General features: G+C 55.3%; 1 protein-coding gene across 8 annotated transcripts in view; it reads left to right on the top strand.

The window, feature by feature from the left end:
- EPS15L1 (epidermal growth factor receptor pathway substrate 15 like 1) overlaps window positions 1-17,510 on the top strand; it is a 94,238-nt gene that overhangs the window by 23,863 nt on the left and 52,865 nt on the right. For all 8 annotated transcript variants that reach the window (XM_052642633.1, XM_052642634.1, XM_052642636.1 and 5 more), the window contains exons 7-13: window positions 201-326; window positions 4,172-4,231; window positions 7,614-7,847; window positions 11,932-12,089; window positions 13,808-13,964; window positions 14,250-14,335; window positions 17,047-17,119. In XM_052642633.1, the coding sequence (XP_052498593.1) occupies window positions 201-326; window positions 4,172-4,231; window positions 7,614-7,847; window positions 11,932-12,089; window positions 13,808-13,964; window positions 14,250-14,335; window positions 17,047-17,119 (894 nt within the window). The remainder of the gene's footprint in view (window positions 1-200; window positions 327-4,171; window positions 4,232-7,613; window positions 7,848-11,931; window positions 12,090-13,807; window positions 13,965-14,249; window positions 14,336-17,046; window positions 17,120-17,510) is intronic.

The raw sequence follows: 17,510 nt of genomic DNA on the forward strand, positions 1-17,510 counted from the left end.
ACCTTTGCCACCATATCCGTAGTCACTCGAGGCCTGTGTCCTTCTGCCTAGACTTTACTTTGGAAGTGCAGGGAGACTGTCCTATGCTCTTAGGTGAGCCCAGTGCTGGATCCTTGCCCACTTTCAGTCAGCTTCAAGGTCAGGGCTCATTCTGGACACTCATACTTTTCCCCTCACTCAGGCTGTTTCTTTCCAACTAGGTAGAAGAAAAGGCAAAATTTGATGGAATTTTTGAAAGCCTCTTACCTGTCAATGGTTTGCTGTCTGGAGACAAAGTCAAGCCAGTTCTCATGAACTCAAAGCTGCCTCTTGATGTCCTGGGCAGGGTAAGTGGTTCTCTCACCCAGGGCACTACTGCTGAATCTGGTTGGTATGCCACCCCGCCACCTCCCCCGACACCGCAAGGCCTACGGCACAGCCGTGCACCATCAGTTTTCACAGGAGCTGCCGTGGATGGAGTAGTCACTGCATGTGGGCTGGTTCGGGGCCTCACGGGGTGCAGCTCACAGAGGCTCCCCAGCACGCGTGGGGTGGCAACCTCAAAGATGCTCTCGCCGCCCAGGGCTGAGGACAGGCCAAGCTGGACTTGAACCCAGAACTCTAGGGCAGGAGTATGGTCATGTATGTCTGTATTTCCTTTCTTTTTTTTTTTTTTTCCTTCCTGTGAACCTAAGGTAAAGGTACTTTCAGTTCTGCTGCAAGTTTAGATAAAATTTTATGCATTCCCCCCCCCCGCCCTCCCCCCTCTCCCCTTCCCCCTCCCCCCTCCCCCTCCCCCCCTCGCTTTATTTTAAAGCCTCAGTTTTGTTCCTATGAAACACAAGTATTTAAAATTTTATTTTTTGGCTGCACTGCACGGCATGCGGGATCTTCATCCCCCAATCAGGGATCAGGCCTGTGCCCCTTGCAGTGGAAGCACGGAATCTTAGCCACTGGATCACCAGGGAAGTCCCTGCAAGTTTTTTTAGATGCAGCTCTCTAAACCTGACTGTTTTCCTTCTGAGATTTGGTTATGGCCCCTCACGTCTGCCCTGTGCACATAACCCAGTTCTGTGGTGGCTGTCTCTGTGCCACTCTGGATCGAGGGGGATGGATGTTGTCCTCTGGATGGAACTGCTGATGTGGCAGGTGCAGACCTAGAGCAGGAGGACAGAGCAAGGTCCCTGCTGCCCTAGGCCACAGCTGTGGGTCAGGCTCGTGACATTTGGGAGAACCGTGCGGAAAGGGGCAGATTCCTGCCCACGTGGATTCACCTAGTAACGTCCCTGTTTGAGTCGCACATTTGCAGATTCTGGCCCCTTTTCATAGCACCCAGATAAGACTTTGTTTGGAAATGAGGCCACTAAGAATAAGGGGATCTCACAGATCCCTTTGTCTTCTTGGTCGTGGTGTGGTGTAGATGGAGACCTGTGAGGGGGACCCACAGTGATCACCAGTGATTTTTGTCAGGCAGGATGGCGTGATCTGCTCCTGCACAGGGTGTACCTTTATTTGGCAGTTCTTCAAAGTACTTGACCATTGGCTGTGATGGTGTTGTAAAGCCAGGTCGTGCACAGGGCAAGGAGATGGACAGAAGTGGGGTGTGCCTTATTAGGAGGGGAGCCACAGCTTGGGAGGGTGGGGCTGCAGACCTTCTACCCTGGCACCAGGTTTTCTCCACAGGGGTCACTTCTCGGCTCTTCTGTCGTTCTCTCCCTCCTTCCAAACACCAACCCACATGTGCACCCGTTTCCCCGTGTTATGCACGCCTCCAGGCCCACACACCTACACGTCCGTGCGTGCGTGCCTGCACGTCCATGCACCCATCCATCTATGCATGTGCACATCGGTGCACTCAGGCATCCGTCCTTGCATCTCTGCACGCTCATTCATCTGTGCACCCCTGCACGTACACATTGGGTATCCATTTAGTCATTTGGAACCTTTTTTTGGAGTCTACTTTGCACCAGCCTTGTGCTGAGCACTGGGAAGAGGGGGATAGAATTATTAATAGGCTTCCCTGGTGGCTCAGACAGTAAAGCGTCTGCCTACAATGTGGGAGACCCGGGTTCGATCCCTGGGTTGGGAAGAAGCTCTGGAGAAGGAAATGGCCACCCACTCCAGTACTCTTGCTTGGAAGATCCCATGGACGGAGGAGCCTGGTAGGCTACAATCTATGGGGTCGCAAAGAGTCGGACACGACTGAGCGACTTCACCTCACCTCACCTCACCTCACACTCCTGGAGGTCAAATAAGTAAGTAATAGTTAAGATCCTAGTATTTATTTATTGAGGGCTTAGTATGTGCCTAGACGCTGTTCTAGGGCTTTGTAGGAATGAAGTCACTGAGTAACTTGCTACTACTTTGTTATGGATGGTGTTATGGATGGTGTCACTTTCGTTTTCTTCTTTTTTTTTTTGAGATACAGCACGTGGATCTTCCCTGAGTGGGTCTTGAACCAGTGCCCCCTTCACTGGGAGCACAGAGTCTTAACCACAGGCCCGCCAGGGAAGTCCTTCATTTTCCGTATGAGGAGATGGGATCCTTGAGAATGGGCAGTCGGTTGCTCAGGGTTTCATGGAGAAGGGAATGAGGTCCTGGTGGTCCCAGAGCCCTCGCTTTTCCCTGGTGCTCCCCGACCCCACCATTGCCTCTTTGATAATCACAGTTCTGCTTAGTGGGGACAGTAGTAGAAAGGGCGGTACCTGACCCGTCTGAGCGGGGGGGGGTTCAGGGCAGGCAGGGAAGACTGCCTAGAGGAGATGCCCCTGGGTTGTAGCCTCCAGAGGGATGGAATAGGGCCTGATGATGGGTTGAGAAGGCCGGGTGTGCGATGGCACACGCAGAGGCCGCCCAGCATGCCGAGGAGGGCTGGCGTTCTCACCAGGCAGTTCCACCCACGGGGGATGGTGAGCGGTGTCTGGAGACATTCTTGGTTGTCCCACCTGGGTTGGGTGCTACTGATAGCAGGTGGGCAGAGGCCAGGGATGCTGCTCAGTACCCTCCCGTGCACAGGGTGGCCTCCACAGAGGTGACCTTGCCCCACCACGCATGGTGCCAGGTGGGGCAGGGCCGCGGGGCCAGGAACGCCTGTACGTGCTGCATTTTGGGGGCTGCTGCTCTTCCTGAGCTGCTGCTTCCTTAGCTGAGACCATGGGCGTAAAGCACTCAGCCCAGTGCCAGACACTTCAAAGGGCATCCATGTGCTTGAGGGGGCTGTGGACAGTCTGAGGGTCCGAGAGGTCCAGGTGGAGTCCCGGGAGGATGGGCTGGGGTGTGGGGCCCAGCTAAGGGCACAGGGCTCCCAGTGCCAGGCGGAGCAGCAGGGTCTGAATGCTGTCAGTGGGGTGAGAGTGCATTCGAGGGCAGGTCCTGAGGTTACCCTGGGGACGGGACTGGAGGCAGGGAGGCCAGCTGAGGCTCTGGCCTCTGTGGAGTGATGGAGTGGCCCAGGCCAAGGACGCAGCAGCAGGAGAAGAGGAGGGCCCGCACATGACAAGCAGCCCTGGGCTGAAGCAGCTAGTGGTTGACTGGGGGCCAGGTACCAGCATCCATAGCATCGTGGATGGACCCTGGCCCTTTGCCTGGCTCTGGGCACTGGTGTCTGAGTCAGGCCGCCCCCCCTACTGGTCCTGGATGGCTCACCTGGGTCAGGAAGCTCATGCCTTGATTGTACTTTGGAAACCCTAGCACACAGCATTTGATCCGTGCCTGCCTTGCCTTTCTGGATGCTAGGTTGACCTGGCATAATTGGTGGCCTCTTTGTCACCATCCACTGATAGGGGAGAGGAGGCAAGATCCCATAGTCCTACTCAAGTGCATGGGTGGGTGGGAGGGTGTGTGCGAGTGTGCATGCACGTGCAGGGGGCGGGCTTGTGTTCAGAGCAACAACTGTACTAAAACCAAAGATTGAACACCAGGTTAGACGTGATTATAACCATGGTCATCTGTTAGCAAAAATGACCGTCAGTGTGGTGGAAGAGATCTGGAATTGACAACACTTCATCGGATGATGGCTTTTCAGAGAACCTGAAGACTGGTTTTCAAATGCACTGTGATCTCCTTGTCTTAACCCGGGTGTGCAGTCAGAATGTGAGTTCTGGCGGGCATGCCTGCCACCACACAGGCCCTTCCTGCCTGCGGGAAGCCCAGGCACTGTCCCCCACTAAGCCTTGCTGCTCTTCCCTTGCAGGTCTGGGACCTCAGCGACATCGACAAGGACGGACACTTGGACAGAGATGAGTTTGCGGTGGTAGGTCCCTGCTGAGACCCTTTTCCCCACCCTCCTGAGGATGGAAACGTGCCACTCGTGTGGGGATTTCTGGACTTTTTTCTTTCTCTTTTATTGGACGATAGCTGCTTTGCAGTTTTGTGCTAGTCTCTGCCGTACAATGAAGTGAAGCAGCTGGGTGTGCACATACACTCCCTCCCTCCCATCCTGGACTTTTTTTTCCTTGTTTGTTTCTTTATTTATTTGGCCATGCCTTACGGCATGTGGGATCTTTGTTTCCCCACCAAGGATGGAACCTGTGTCCTCTGCATTGGAAAATCATAGTCTTTAACTGCTGGGCTGCCAAGAAATTCCTCTTGTTTAATTTTTTTAAGAATGTTTATTTTGACATACTTTGGGTTTAATTTGACAGAATTCTTTTGAATCTTCACTCAGATTCCCAGTGTTGCCATTTTACTACAATGACTGTCTCTCTCCTTCCCCCTCTTCCACTCCTTGTCTCCCTCTCTCCTCTCATTTGCATATGAAGGTATACAGGCATATATACACACACATTAATTTTTCCTTTGAACCATTTTAGAGTCTCAGACATGGGCCTTTTCATCCTGAAGTACTTCAGTGTGTCTATCCCCAAGCCAGAGGATTCTCTTAAGTTACCACTGTCTAATTCAAGATCAGGAAATTGGCACTGACATTGTGTAATTTATTGTACTATCTGTTACTATAGGTTATATCAGATGTTTTGTGTATATACACACATATATATTATGTGTATTATTTTATTAATCTGCTGTCTGATTTAAGGATATCATTCACATTTTGCCAGTTGTTCCCCAAAATGTCCTTTATAGTGAAGGAGACTCCAGCCTCCTGTGTCTGTAGTCCTGTTTCTTGTAATCTAGGTCAGCTCCTGCATCTGTCTTCCTGTCTCGTGGTTGTGTAGGCATTTTTAAGGCCAGCGGTTGGTAGAGCGTCCCTTGGTGAGGGGTTGTCTGCTGCCTCGTGATGATGCGGGGCATGTGCTTCTGTGGGGCAGGTCCCCACTGGGGTGATGCTTGTTCTCCCCAGGGCGCAGGACGTCGCTAGGACGTGTGATGTCTTATCACACGTCTTCTGCCGTGATCGAGGTCAGGTGGAGGCTTCGGGATTCTCTCCACAGTTACTGTTTTCCTTTGTGCTTGGTCTTCCGTGAGAGACGACGCGTGGAGGCTGAACACCCTGCACCCGCGCACCTCTCCCCTCCTAGCTGTTGCATCCTCCCAGGAGTCTCACCTGGATCAGTCAGGTTTCTGATCGTTGCCTTTCGAGGATTTCCTGGCTCTGTCGTTCCTTGTACATTTTCTAGCTTGCCCTCTACTGTAAGGGATTTGTTCACGTCACAGTGGACTTAGGGACGTGTCTGCTGTTCTCTGTTCCGTGGTTTAGAGTCCTTTACTCGCATGATTTATTTTGCCCAGTGGGAGCTCCTTGCAGCCCAACTCCTTTGTCGTTTGGTCACATTGTATCAGTCTTTGAGCATTTGCTTCCTTTTGGCATGATGTGATGTCCCCGGCTCTTGCTGTGTACCCCTTCTCTCAGCTCCATTATCAGCCATTGCTCTGGGACCCCCAGTTCCTTACAGTGGAGAAGGGTGTTGGAGACCACGGTCTGGGCTCTGGAGTGCTCAGTGGTCCCTGGGGTGCCACTGCTTCCTCTGGCCCTTTCAGCAGACAGAGCTGGGAAGCAGGTGTCTGTGCAGACACGACCACCCAGCGTCCCGACGCTTCCGTGTCGGCTTCTGTCCATGCCAGGTCCCTGCACTCCTGCCCTCTTCTCCTTTAGCAGCAGCGCTAGATCTCTGTAGTTGGGGGCTCAGGTCCCACGGGCTGTCTTCCTGTGCAGCTGCCCTTCCTCCACACCCCTGCAGCTCCCCACCCACTTCTCCCAGCTGCCTGCTGGGCTGACTTTGCCGGGCCCCCATCTCCCCACCCTGGGCCCATGTCATTCCGTCCCCTCTTTTTCTTTCTCCCTTCCCTCCTCTTCATTCGCATCTTTGATCTTTCTCTCCGTTTTATGACATTTATTCACTCATTACATTAAATGTCAAACGAAAATAGAATAAAGTAGCCCCTTATAGTTAAGGATAATGCTTTAATAAATAGTAATTAAGTTCAGGGCTTCCCTGGTGGCTCAGACGGTAAGGATTCTGCCTATAAGGGAGACCTGAGTTTGATCCCTGGGTTGGGAAGGTCCCCTAGAGGAGGGCATGGCAACCCACTCCAGTATTCTTGCCTGGAGAAGCCCCATGGACAGAGGAGCCTGGTGGGCTACAGTCCATGGGGTTGCAAAGAGTTGGACAAATTGAGCAACTAAAAAGCACACACATGATTAACTTCAGCAAAAAAAGAAAAAAATTACTGAATAATCTTGGAATTCCTAAATAATAGAAAAACAATGAAATACAACAATATCCATCTTCTGTTCTAGGAATTTTAAATGTATTTAAGATGAAATTTTACAATATACAAATGAATGAAAGCTTATTGCTATCTTACTATACTGTGGTATAAAGCCTTTGAAAATTTAAACTTCTAGATTAAATTTAAACATTTTAGAAGAAAATTATGAATTTCTCATGTGATTCCGTTCATACTCCCTTACACCCCACACTACTCAGTTGTGTTTTTTCCCCCAGCACACATCAACTTCTCCGAGCATTTCCCATGTTTCTCTGTCATCCTGGTCTTTGCACTGGCTGTCCATTATTATTTTTTAATTCATGGTAAAATACACGTAACAGAATTTATCATCGTAGCCGTTTTTAGGTTTGGGGGTTTGATACACTCCTGTGGCTGTGCAGCCATCATTGCCGTCCGTCGTCAGAGCTTTTTGACCTGGCAGAACTAAAGCCCTGTCCCCATTAAGCGCTAGTACCCAAGCCCCTCATGCTTTATTTTTATATTTCTTTTCTTTCAGATAGATTTGACTGCCCCAGGTCTTAGTTGTGGCGTGCAGGACTTAGTTCTCTGACCAGGTCCCTGCACTCCTGCCCTCTTCTCCTTTAGCAGCAGCGCTAGATCTCGGCGTAGTTGGGGGCTCCTAGGTCCCATGGGCCTAAGACCACGGGCCTTAGGTCCCATCGAACCCAGGCCCCCAGCAATGGGATCATGGCGTTTTTAACCACCGGGCCACCAGGAAAGTCCCTCTTTTTGTACTCACTTCAGTGTTGTGTGATTGAATGAACGTCTTAGAAAATCACACATTGGTGGCATAGCTCATCAGAAAAGGTTTATTTTCACTCGTTCCGTTTGAAACAGCCTCAGAAAGAGCCGTCTTTGTGGCATGCCTGAGCCAGTGAGGAGCTGCCCTCCTCCTGCCCTGGCGCTGGGCCTCGCCCCCCAGATGCCTTCTTTTGTCCTCGCAGGCCATGCACTTGGTGTACCGAGCCCTCGAGAAGGAGCCCGTGCCCTCCGTCCTGCCCCCGTCCCTCATCCCGCCCTCCAAGAGGAAGAAAACAATGTTCCCAGGGGCCGTGCCCGTCCTGCCCGCCAGCCCCCCACCGAAAGACAGCCTGCGCTCCACGCCTTCCCACGGCAGTGTCAGCAGCCTCAACAGCACTGGAAGCTTGTCTCCCAAGCACAGCATCAAGCAAGCACAGGTACAGCGCCCTCTGCGTGCTGGCCACGCCTCGCAGCGGCTGTTGGCACTGCTGCGTAGAGTCCCAGTAGAGTGTGCTCAGGAGTGAGTCATTTGTGACCCAAGAGGGTAAAGTCTGGGACTAAGTCACATCTTTATAGCACAGGGCTTAGGCCATCTGGCTGCTGTGACAGTGCTGTAGACTGGGTGGCTTCCAAACAGCAGATTTGTCTCTCACTTCCGGAAACAAAAGTGTGAGCTCTCGGCACCCCCAGACTCGGAGCTGGTGGGGCCGCTTCCAGGTCCACAGATGGCTGTCCTCTCGCTGTGCCCTTGCACAGCTGAAGGGGTGCGGAAGCTCTCTGAGGCCCCTCTTACAAGGGCACACTAATCCTGTTCACGAGGGCCCTGTTCTCATGAGGCAGTCACCTCCTGGAGGGCCCCCAGCCACTTCTAACACCATCACACTGGGGCTGAGGACTTGTGGTGTATGAACTGAGGGGGTCGCAGACATTCGGACTAGAGCAACAGGGCTTCAGAATTAACTTTCTCCTTCCCTTATACATAAACACCACCTTTCCCCAGACATACTGAGCGTGCTCCCTCCTCGGGGCGCTCTGCTCACCCCCCCGCCCCTCCTACCTCGGGCAGACCCTTGGCTGGGAGGGTGCGCCCCCAGATTGCACCCTGAGGCACCCGGCATCGCAAGGCCTCTGCTCACAGGTCACTTGTCTGGAAGCCTGGTGTGACCACTGCTGACCCTCTGCCTGCACTCTTCTAGATCTTGCACACCTGGCCTGTTCTGCAGTTAATTATGTGTCGTCTGTTCAGGTACCCCCCTCACCCCGGCCCTCTGCTGTTAGCTTTGTGAGAGCAGAGTGAGTTCCTGATTATAACGTCAGCATCGAGGAGAATCTCTGGTGCTCTGATGCTCAGTAAACACATGGTGCGTAATCAGATGATGGAGGGAGGCGTCGTCTCATGTTAGGAAAACAGGAGGGGGCTCCGCCTCGCCACAGGACAGCTCCTTATTTGTCAAAAGAGATGCTTCTCCCTCTGGCAGCATCATGAGGGGCTCTTTATGAAAAGGCACCATTGACGTTGTCTGAAACATGCAAGAACAGGAGATACATCTCTGCCTCACTTGTGGTTTCAGAGGCGATGAGCTGTGACAAGGCCAGCCAGCACCACGTGCGTGTTTGCAGAATGATGGAAGTGGAAATGAGAAATGCATAAGAAGACAGTGAGGTCTCTTGATAGTGACATTTGAGAAAAAGCCCAGTATTATTTAGTTTTGGCTGCACTGGGTCGTCATTGCTGCACATGAACTCACTCTGGTTGCGGCAGGTGGGGCTGCTCTGTTGAGGTGAGCGGGTTTCTCGCTGTGCTGGCCTCTCTGGTGGAGCACCGGCGGTACGGCACGTGGGCTTCAGCAGTTGCGGTGCACGGGCTTAGTTGCTCCAGGCATGTGGGGTCGTCCTGGACCAGGCATGGAATCCGTGTTCCCTGCACTGGCGGGGGGATTCCTGGCCAGTGGACCACCAGGGGAGTTCCGGTGATCGTGACACACCTTTAAAGCTTGGTTTTTGACTTGTGAGGCTCAAGGAGCTTACATAGCTTGGAGCTGGGAAAAAAAAAAAAAGATACCAGATAAGGAGGAGGCGGCTTAGTCCTAGGAGCCCGTTGGAGAGGGAGGCATGGGCTCAGGCTGGTGAGTTGTGTGTGGCTCTCAGTGAAGGGCAGTCACAGCTGGCCCCGCCCAGGCACCTTTCCCAGCCTACCAGCTGTGCCCAGTACTTTCTGGGGCTGCCCTCTGGGGAGACAGACGATAAACTAAGCTTAAGATGATAAGCTTAGTTTACACCGGTAAACTGAGGAAGCTCCAGCAGTCCTGAGAAAGGAGAGCTTGGCCTGGCCTGGAAGTGTCCGGGTGAGGAAGGGTTGCCCTCCTGCAGGTGGTGCCAGCTGGAAGGCCCCTGCTGCGGTGACATCTGAGCTGACACCTGAACGATAAGAGGCTACCCGAGGACCAGCGCCTGGCCAGGCTTTGAAGTGGGGACGTTCCCTGTGTCCTTGAGACAGGAAGAAGGCTGGGACAGGGTGAGCCAGGAGATGGTGAACCGGACTCAGAGAGGTGGGGCTGGGCCCAGTGACTTAGACTTGCATGAGCTGCTCTTTTCCAAGACCCGACGCCTTTTTAAAAGCTGTCTAGTTATTTCTGGTTGGGCTCAGTGTTGGTGCACGCGGGCCTCCTCTAGTTGCAGTAAGCGGGTCGCTGCTCTTCATTGCGGTGCTCAGGCCTCTTCGTGTGGAGGCTTCTCTTTTGTTGGGGAGTGTGGGCTCTAGGTGCACCAGCTCCAGTTGCTCCACAGCGTGTGGGATCTTCCCGGATCAGGGATCGAACCTGCGGCCCCTGCATTGGCGGGTGGATTCCTAGTCACTGTACAACCAGGGAAGTCCCAGACCCAAGACCTTGAATCTGCAGAATTCTTGCCAAGAGTTCTGAAGTACATAGGTTAGGCCATGTGTGGTGTGTTTCACTGACAAGGGAGCAAGCAAGGCTGAGGTTGCTGGTGGGGGCAGCCCGCCCCCTGGTGGTCTGGCAGCTCGCCCCGGATCCCAGGAGCATGCTGCTAACCCCACCGGCTACACGGAGTACTGCTGGCCATGGTTGGGGGTCAGAGGTGGGGGTGTGTGTGTCTCCTTCCCCAGGAATAGGGGCAGCTTGTAGAATCACAGATATGAGAGCAGGCCTCTCTGTGGACCCACAAACTCCACGCCTCCCCCCTCCTCGATCCCTGCTACTTTCCTCATCCCTAGGTGAGCAAAGCCCTACCTGGGCCCCCAGAGGGCCAGTTACGGGGCCCCGACCCCATGTCTCCTGCCTTGGTAGGTGAACTCTTCACCACTGAGGCACCAGGGAAGCCCTGCCCTGGCCCTGGTGGACCCTGGCATCTCCCCTTCTTGTGTAGGACTTGAGCAGGTGGTGTGAGGAGAGATCACACGTGCGCTGGGTGACCGACCACCGAAGTCAGAACACCTTACTGGGCTCTCAGCTGCGTCCGCCGCAGCAGGGCCCTCCGGGGTGCTGGGTTCCCCCTGGGTGATGGTCGTGCTCCTCTGAGGCCCGGGCTCCCGCACCAACACTGCAGACTCTGCGTCCCCACCCGTCCCATGGGCGCAGTTTGCACGTCAGCCCCACTCACTGCGTGGCAGTGCCTTGTGTGTGCTGACGCCTCCCAGGGGGGTCTGTTGTGTCTCAGGGAGTGGGCTCAGGCTCAAAGGAGGATGGAGTGCAGGGTCTGCAGCTGCGGGCCGTGAGGCTGGCCCTGTGGCAGCAGAGAGCACCCACAGGTGGAAGATGGGGGGCCGGGGAGCCTGGCCTGGCCGCCAGGCCGGTTCTCGGGAGACAGGCCTTCCAGAACGAGTGGTCAGGAGGGTCCTCTCTGGTGCGCTTGAAGCCTCCCCCTGGCAGGGGTTACCGGCTTTCCCTGTGCCCCAGGCAGCGGGGTGGGCGGGCTGTTGGCAGATAGGTCTGCTAGGCCTTCACCTTTCTCTTGGGACAAAGGTTCAGGGCGCTGTGATGGGGTTGCAGGAGGCACAGACGGGCCACTGGGTGAGACTGACCGAGTCAGCATTCACCTTTCTGAGCCTCAGTTTTCCCGTCTACAGACCAGAGATCCTGTCTGCCCGTCCGCCTCACGGAGGGTCTTCTGCTGAAATGAGCATGAGAAGACTTTAATAGTGTAATATCTGTAGGTGATAAAAAGCCTGAGGATTTTTTTAAAATAGAAGCTTATTTCCTTATTTTTGGTTGTGCTGGTCTTCGTTGCTTTTCTCTCGTTGTGGAGAGCAGGGTTGTAGTATGCAGACTTCTCTCTGGTCGCGGAGCGCAGGCTCTAGGCGCGCGGGCTTCAGTAGTTGCGATTCCTGGAGCACAGGCTGAGTAGCTGTGGCGCTCAGGCTTAGCTGCTCTGTGTCACCTGGGGTCTTCCCGAACCAGGGATTGAGCCCACGTCTCCTGTGTTGGCAGGCGGATTCTTTGCCACCGAGCCACTTAGGGAAGCCCCAAAGCTTGAGGACTAACTTCTGAAAACCCCCTTCAGCCAACAGTAAGCTGGGTGGTGCCGGTGGCGGACAAGATGCGATTTGACGAGATCTTCCTGAAGACCGACCTGGACTTGGATGGCTATGTGAGCGGCCAGGAGGTGAAGGAGATCTTCATGCACTCGGGCCTCACCCAGAACCTTCTGGCACACATATGGTAAGGGCGGACAGACGGACCTCTGCTCCTCAGCACTGGGGGCTTCACTGACCCTCCCGGTGAGATTGGGGCTGCGTGTGGGCAAGGCCGGAGCGGGCGGCTGTCAGGGCTGAGTGTGCGGGCCCGTTCCCTGTATTCCTTGCGTGTCCACGCAGTCTCCTCCAGCGGGAAGGCTTCCTGTTTTGTCACTCTGGGGAGCTCGGGGGCGATCTGAATGGCCGGGGCCAGTTCTTGCTAGTGGTCCTGCAGCTTTCAGCACAGCCACTGGGGCTGCAGGTGCTCGATCCCGACCCCTTGTGGGTGCAGTGCGCAGTGAGGACGCCGAAGGCTCCAGCAGGGCCACCCTGGGCCTCGGGGCTGTGGCCACATCCCCGAGAGGCCCTGCCCCATGAAGGCCAGTGATACGGGGGTGGGGAGAGGGAGGCTCCAGTCTGCACCTCAGGACTGGTCACGGAGACATCTCCGCTGCCTGTTTCCTCCCGGGCCGGCAGGACAGTCTTCACGGCTCTGGGATGGCCAGCGGTGTCAGTTACTTCCTAGCTTTCTTCTCAGAGGGGTGAGTCCTCCCTTAGAGGGCTTAACCTGGGAGCTGTAAGAGAATTTCCATGCAGCTGGAGGGATGAAGCCCTCCCAGCAGAGCTGCGACATTCGCTGGGAATGACTGGGGAAATAACTGTCCTTCACGATAATTGAGAGATGGCTGTATTGTGAGGCGAGGCCCCAGCCGAGAAAACAGGCTGTCCCTCCTCAGGGAGCACATGCCTCCCGGTCCGTCACTGGGGGAGGCCCAGTTCCTGGTGATGACTCGGGTGGCCTGCACCCTCGGATGCTGAAGTGCCTGTGAACGGGATTCAAATTATGGCCCGATCGTCATGTAAAGGAAGGTAATTTATAACATGGATCTCGACCTGTAAGGGCCGACCCATAAATGACACAACAAAATCACAGATATACTCGGGTTAAAGGAAGGCCCGTGGAGGGGATGGCATACAGAGAGTGAAGTCCAAGGACAGGAAGAGCGAGCTCTAGGCTGACCACCGGCACGCTGAAAGACAGTCTGGGGTTGTCTGCAGGTGGCTGGGGGCATGGGAGGGGATGCGATCAAAGCGGAGAAAACGGCCAGGAAGGATACAGGGACCGCATGAGGACGTGGGCCTGTCCTCTGCAAGTCCCCAGGGAGCCTGTCAGAACAAGCAGAGCGATGCCGCCCTAGTGCACACAGACAGAGCGGCCCCAACGTGTGCGCCGGAGCCCCTGTGCCTTCAGTGACGGGGAAGCGGGGCGGGCCGGAGAGACGAGACTGCAGATTGAGAGCCGCTGTGGGCTGGGCGTGCTGCCGGACTGGCTCTTGCCAGGAGAACCAGGAGAAATAGTTGCACTTCAAGCTTTCCTATCCTGCCCTTGAATGGGAGCAAGAACAAAGATGCCTTAAAACCAGCCTTTAATAGAGACACTTGGTGGGATCTCGCCCAGCCCTGTTGGCTCCTGTTTGGGCCCGAGGCAGTTCTCCAGCTGGGAGAGGAGCCCCCTCCTGCCTTGACGCTTGGGTTGGGGGCTGCTGTGGTGGGGGACTGCTCTTCAGTAGGAAAGGAAGCGCGGCTGTGGTCTGTTGTTTTCAGTTACCGTCACGGTCCATGTTTCAGAAGTGTGGGTTCCTTGTACTCAGAACCGACGCTGGTGCTTGGGATGTGTAATCAGCATTGCCATGTTTCTCCCAGGGCCCTGGCCGATACGAGGCAAACGGGGAAGTTAAGCAAAGACCAGTTCGCGTTAGCTATGTATTTCATTCAGCAGAAGGTCAGTAAAGGCATCGACCCCCCTCAAGTCCTCTCGCCGGACATGGTGCCGCCCTCAGAGAGAGGCACTCCCATCCCGGTGAGTAGCTGCAGGTCCGTTCACTCCCAGTCGTTCCCCTAGTGTTCGCGGCGCTCCCCTCAGCCCGCCACCAGGTGGCGCTGGCAGGCCACCGGGCAGGCGGGTGCTGGCGGTCTAGCCGGCCTTCGCCAGGGGCCCCGCGGGGTGTGTTTGGACCGCCCAGATGGTTTCCAGGTTGGGGGCTGGAGATGAATGATTTTACACCTGATTCCAAGACCTGTCGCCCCTGCTGTCTTATGAGGTCGACTTGCCGGTTTGTCATTCTGTGTCTGAATTTGATTCCAGGACAGTTCAAGCACTCTGGGATCGGGGGAGTTTACCGGTGTGAAGGAGCTGGACGACATCAGTCAGGAGATCACCCAGTTACAGAGGTAGGCTAAAACGTCCCCTTCCCTCCGATTCCAGCCTGCTTTCCCGGGTTGCTGCTGGAAGCAGCAGAGGCTTGTGGACGACCTCTCCACTTGGCCATCATGAGTTTGTTCAGCAGGAGCAAAGGGACACAGATTCTCCCAGGTTCCTGAAATGACTTAATGAGCTCAAGTCCTGAGCTCCTCAGTGGGAGCCAGCATGGGGTGTGGGGTCTCCAGCACTGAGGGCACCCCATCCCCTCCGCAGGAAGGCGTAACATCCAGACATGTAAAGCAGCTAGTCTCAGGAGGTGAGACTGTGACTTAGGAGGAGCCACTGGACGCTGTGAGAGAGGCCTCGTGTCCAGGCTTCCACCTTCACTCCCAGCGCCACCCGCACACAAGGGCTTTGGCGGCTGTGTCTGTCCTCTCGGCGTCTGGCTGAAGGAAGACCTCTCCTTGCAGCGTGCCCTGTGGCCCTCTGTACAGCAACATCCTCTTACCAGCTAATTCTGGGGGTGGGGGGGTGGGGCGTAGCCAGCTAAGGACCAAGGGCACCTGCCATCCACCAGAAAGCGAGTGTTTCTGGGCTGAAAGTGGAAACTGTGTCACCTTGCCAGAGCAAGTGAAGCCCTGCTCACAGCTGGGTGCCCCTCGGGCGTGGCTTGCACCCTGAGTGGAGCAGAGCTCTGAGAGGCAAAGGCAGCTGAGACCCCGTGAAAGGCCAGTCGGGTGGGTACCTGGCTGGCCGCTCAGCTCAGCCTTGGCTGCCTCCTGGAGCCAGATTCTCTCCTTCGTGCTCAGCCCAGAACATGGCTTCTGCTCTGCCCCCGGCTCCCCGGGGCCATAGTTCCAAACCAGAGATCAGTGCAGGTGGCCTGGCAAGGCCGGGAGGGTCTGTGAGGATGGAGGGCTAGTTTCTTAGCGCCAGGGTGAGGCTGTTAATCAGGCGCGCGGATAGAGGAGGGAGGGGGCCCGCTAACGCGAGGGTTGGAGTCCGGGTGTCTGAGTGAGGCGGGGACTGCCTCTGCACAGCTGCGCAGCCTCGGGCAGCCTGGAGCATTTCCCGGTGAAGGAGCAGGCGTTTGCAGGAAGCTGGCCTGGGTGACCTCGAGAGTGACCTTCAGGCCTGTTGCCTGGGGGTGTGATGAAATGGTGCCTCTCCCCGGAGATGGGACCCAGTCTAATGGATCTGAAGGGGACGTTGTATTGTTAGGTGGTCCTTAGACCTGTGGGAACGAACATGCAAGCTCTCACGGTGGTTTCGTGCCTGACCTGGCGACCCAGAGGAGGCCTTGTTGTTGAGCGGGTGCTGGGTTCCTGGCAGGGGAGGCAGGGTATGTTGGCCACGTGAGGTTTCCGACCTGGAGGCAGCCCCTTCAGGCACTTGGTCCTTTCAGGCTGCTGTAAAAGCCGCCCCCGCCTGAAGGGGCTTAAGCAGCAGACGCATAGTCTCCTCATCATGGAGACTGGGGTCCAGATGGAGGTGTAGACATTTCTGGTGTCCAGTATGGTGTGTCTCCTGATCCATAGACAGCGTCTTCTTGGGGTGTTGTCACATGCTGGAGGGTTGTGGAAGGTCCCTGGGGTCTCTTGTAAGGGCGCTAATCCCCTTCCTGGGAGCCCTGTCCTCATGACCCAATCACCTCCCGACGGGCCCACCTCCTAACACCATCACAGGGGGTTAGGGTTTCACTGTATGAACTTGGGAGGGGCACACAAGCCTTTGTCTCTCAGGAGAAGAGCCAGGCTGGTTGCTGCCGGGGGTGGGGAGCCGTCTGCAGCTAAGGTGGCAGACAAGGCCCCAGCAGGCACCCGGTGTGCGCAGTGGCCCACCACAGCCTCCTGTGAGCAGTAGCCTGGCTCAGAGACCCTCACCCACTCCTTACGACCAGCCCTCTGGAGTCCTTGGCCCACTTTGCGTCACTCTGGACTCGACCGTGGCTCCCCCGCTGAGCTCTGCCTCCCTGTGCCCGTTGACAGCAATGTTTTGCCATCGCACTTTCCCCTTGCAGGCTCTGTCCTCAGTCCTTCCTGGTCGTCCGTTGTGGGACACTCCACCCCCTTTCCTTATCCTGTTGGATTTCCCTCCACGGTGCTTAGGTTGTGTGCGTTCGTGTGTTCACCTGTCCCCGGTGAGCTCCTGAAAGCCGGGCCCCTTTCCACGTGTCCTCGGCGCCTGGTCTCCCGAGAAGCAGGAGCTCATCATTCATGGGCAGGCGCACCAAGGACTTAGAGAGCATGTTCATTTTGTCTTGCTGTTTATGGAATGGCTTAAAACAGCACAGATTCATTCGTGTGCAGCTCTGCAGCTCGGGAATCCAGGGAGGCTCAGCTGGGCCCCTGCTCAGGGCTTCACAGGGCCGAGTTCAGGGTGCTGTCCAAGTCCCTCAGAGCTGGGAGTCTGGGGCCCCCTTTCCTGCTGTATGTCGGTGGGGCTCATTCTGCTCTGAGGGGCGGCCCTGTGCCCCTCTCCTGTGACCCCTCCATCTTTAAAGTCAGCAGAAGCATGTCCAGCCCTTCTCACCCTGGGCGTCACTCCAACACCCTCTACTTTCAAAGGCTCACGTGATCATGTTGGGGGCCAAGCCTTGTGGCATCCGCAGGTTCCACCCACACTTGGAGGGGAGAGGGTGACTAAAGGCAGATGGTCGTTGGGGAGAAGTGTGGGGGAGACGGTCAGCTCGTTCCTCATGCCCTCTTTCTGTGCTTTCATGGACTGTTCAAACACACAGAGAGAAATACTCACTGGAACAAGACATTCGAGAAAAGGAAGAGGCAATCAGACAGAAAACCAATGAAGTACAGGTAAGCACGCGGCTGGTTTTGGTGGGATGGACCTTGTGTCAAATGTGGTTCAGGGACTCCCGGCAGGGGTAGTGGGGCAGGGCAGAGGGGGCAGTGTGGCACTCATTGGAAACTCAAGCTTTTGGGGATTTACAGATGATTTATTTTGAGTTTCCTATAACTGTAGATAGTGGATTTTTTTTAAGAAAAATGAGATATTCATGTAATATAGCATCCATTCTTCTGAAGTATATAATTCAGTCATTTTTAGCATATTCTTTATATTGCTTAACCATCACCTCTGTCTAGCTCCAGAACATTCCCATTCCCCCGAAAGGAGATCCCATCACCATTAGCAGTGACTCCCCATCTCCTCCTCTAGCCCTTGATAAGCTCTTTTCTGTCTCTATGG

This window comes from Budorcas taxicolor, chromosome 7, assembly GCF_023091745.1.
Source record: "Budorcas taxicolor isolate Tak-1 chromosome 7, Takin1.1, whole genome shotgun sequence".
Taxonomy (NCBI): Eukaryota; Metazoa; Chordata; class Mammalia; order Artiodactyla; family Bovidae; genus Budorcas; species Budorcas taxicolor.